The sequence below is a fragment of the Helobdella robusta genome (genome assembly GCF_000326865.2).
Source record: "Helobdella robusta unplaced genomic scaffold HELROscaffold_42, whole genome shotgun sequence".
Taxonomy (NCBI): domain Eukaryota; kingdom Metazoa; phylum Annelida; class Clitellata; order Rhynchobdellida; family Glossiphoniidae; genus Helobdella; species Helobdella robusta.
Window position 1 is genome coordinate 1,416,783 of NW_008704981.1, and position 571 is coordinate 1,417,353.

The window sequence follows — 571 nt, forward strand, 5'->3', positions numbered from 1 at the left end:
ACTTACAAAACCTTTTAATGTCCTGTGTGTAAAATTTATACTCTGAAAAAACATACTTCTTAGTTGTACGTTAACAAAAAATTTCAAAGTAAAACCGAATTACTTACAAATTTCACAAAAATCAAACATTCAATAAGCTAATTATTAAATTTTTTATTCTAAAACTTAAAAAATAAACAGATGTTCGCTTGCGAAGAAGGCAGACTTTTTGGTTTATCCTGCTTTGGCTTTTCTTCCTTCTTATCCTCCCTTTTCTCTGGTTTTGGGTCAGGTCTTTTTGCTGGCGCTTTTTCTTCTATTTTATCTGCCATTTAAATTATTCCTAACTTCTACGTAACTATTTTAACCAGGTTTTGCCGTGAACTTATATTTTTTTCAGTAACCAAAGATCTTTGTTTTTCTTTCCTTTTTTGTAAAATTAAGTTAGAGACGACGAAACGTTAAAATGGAAATAATCCTTTTATAAAATGCACTGGAGTGTTTTAGCATGGACTGAATGATCAAAGTTTTGAAAGTTTTTGAAGTGAATGTCTAGTCAAATGATGTTAAAAACGATCAAATGTTGAATTAG

General features: G+C 29.4%; 1 protein-coding gene across 1 annotated transcript in view; it reads right to left on the reverse strand.

Moving 5' to 3' along the window:
- HELRODRAFT_177418 (hypothetical protein) overlaps nucleotides 1-311 on the reverse strand; it is a gene marked incomplete at both ends in the record, with an annotated part of 23,234 nt that extends 22,923 nt beyond the window's left edge. Inside the window, 2 exons of the mRNA XM_009025609.1 lie at nucleotides 57-58; nucleotides 206-311. Coding sequence (XP_009023857.1) covers nucleotides 57-58; nucleotides 206-311 — 108 coding nt within the window. The remainder of the gene's footprint in view (nucleotides 1-56; nucleotides 59-205) is intronic.
- Nucleotides 312-571: the final 260 nt, after the last annotated feature.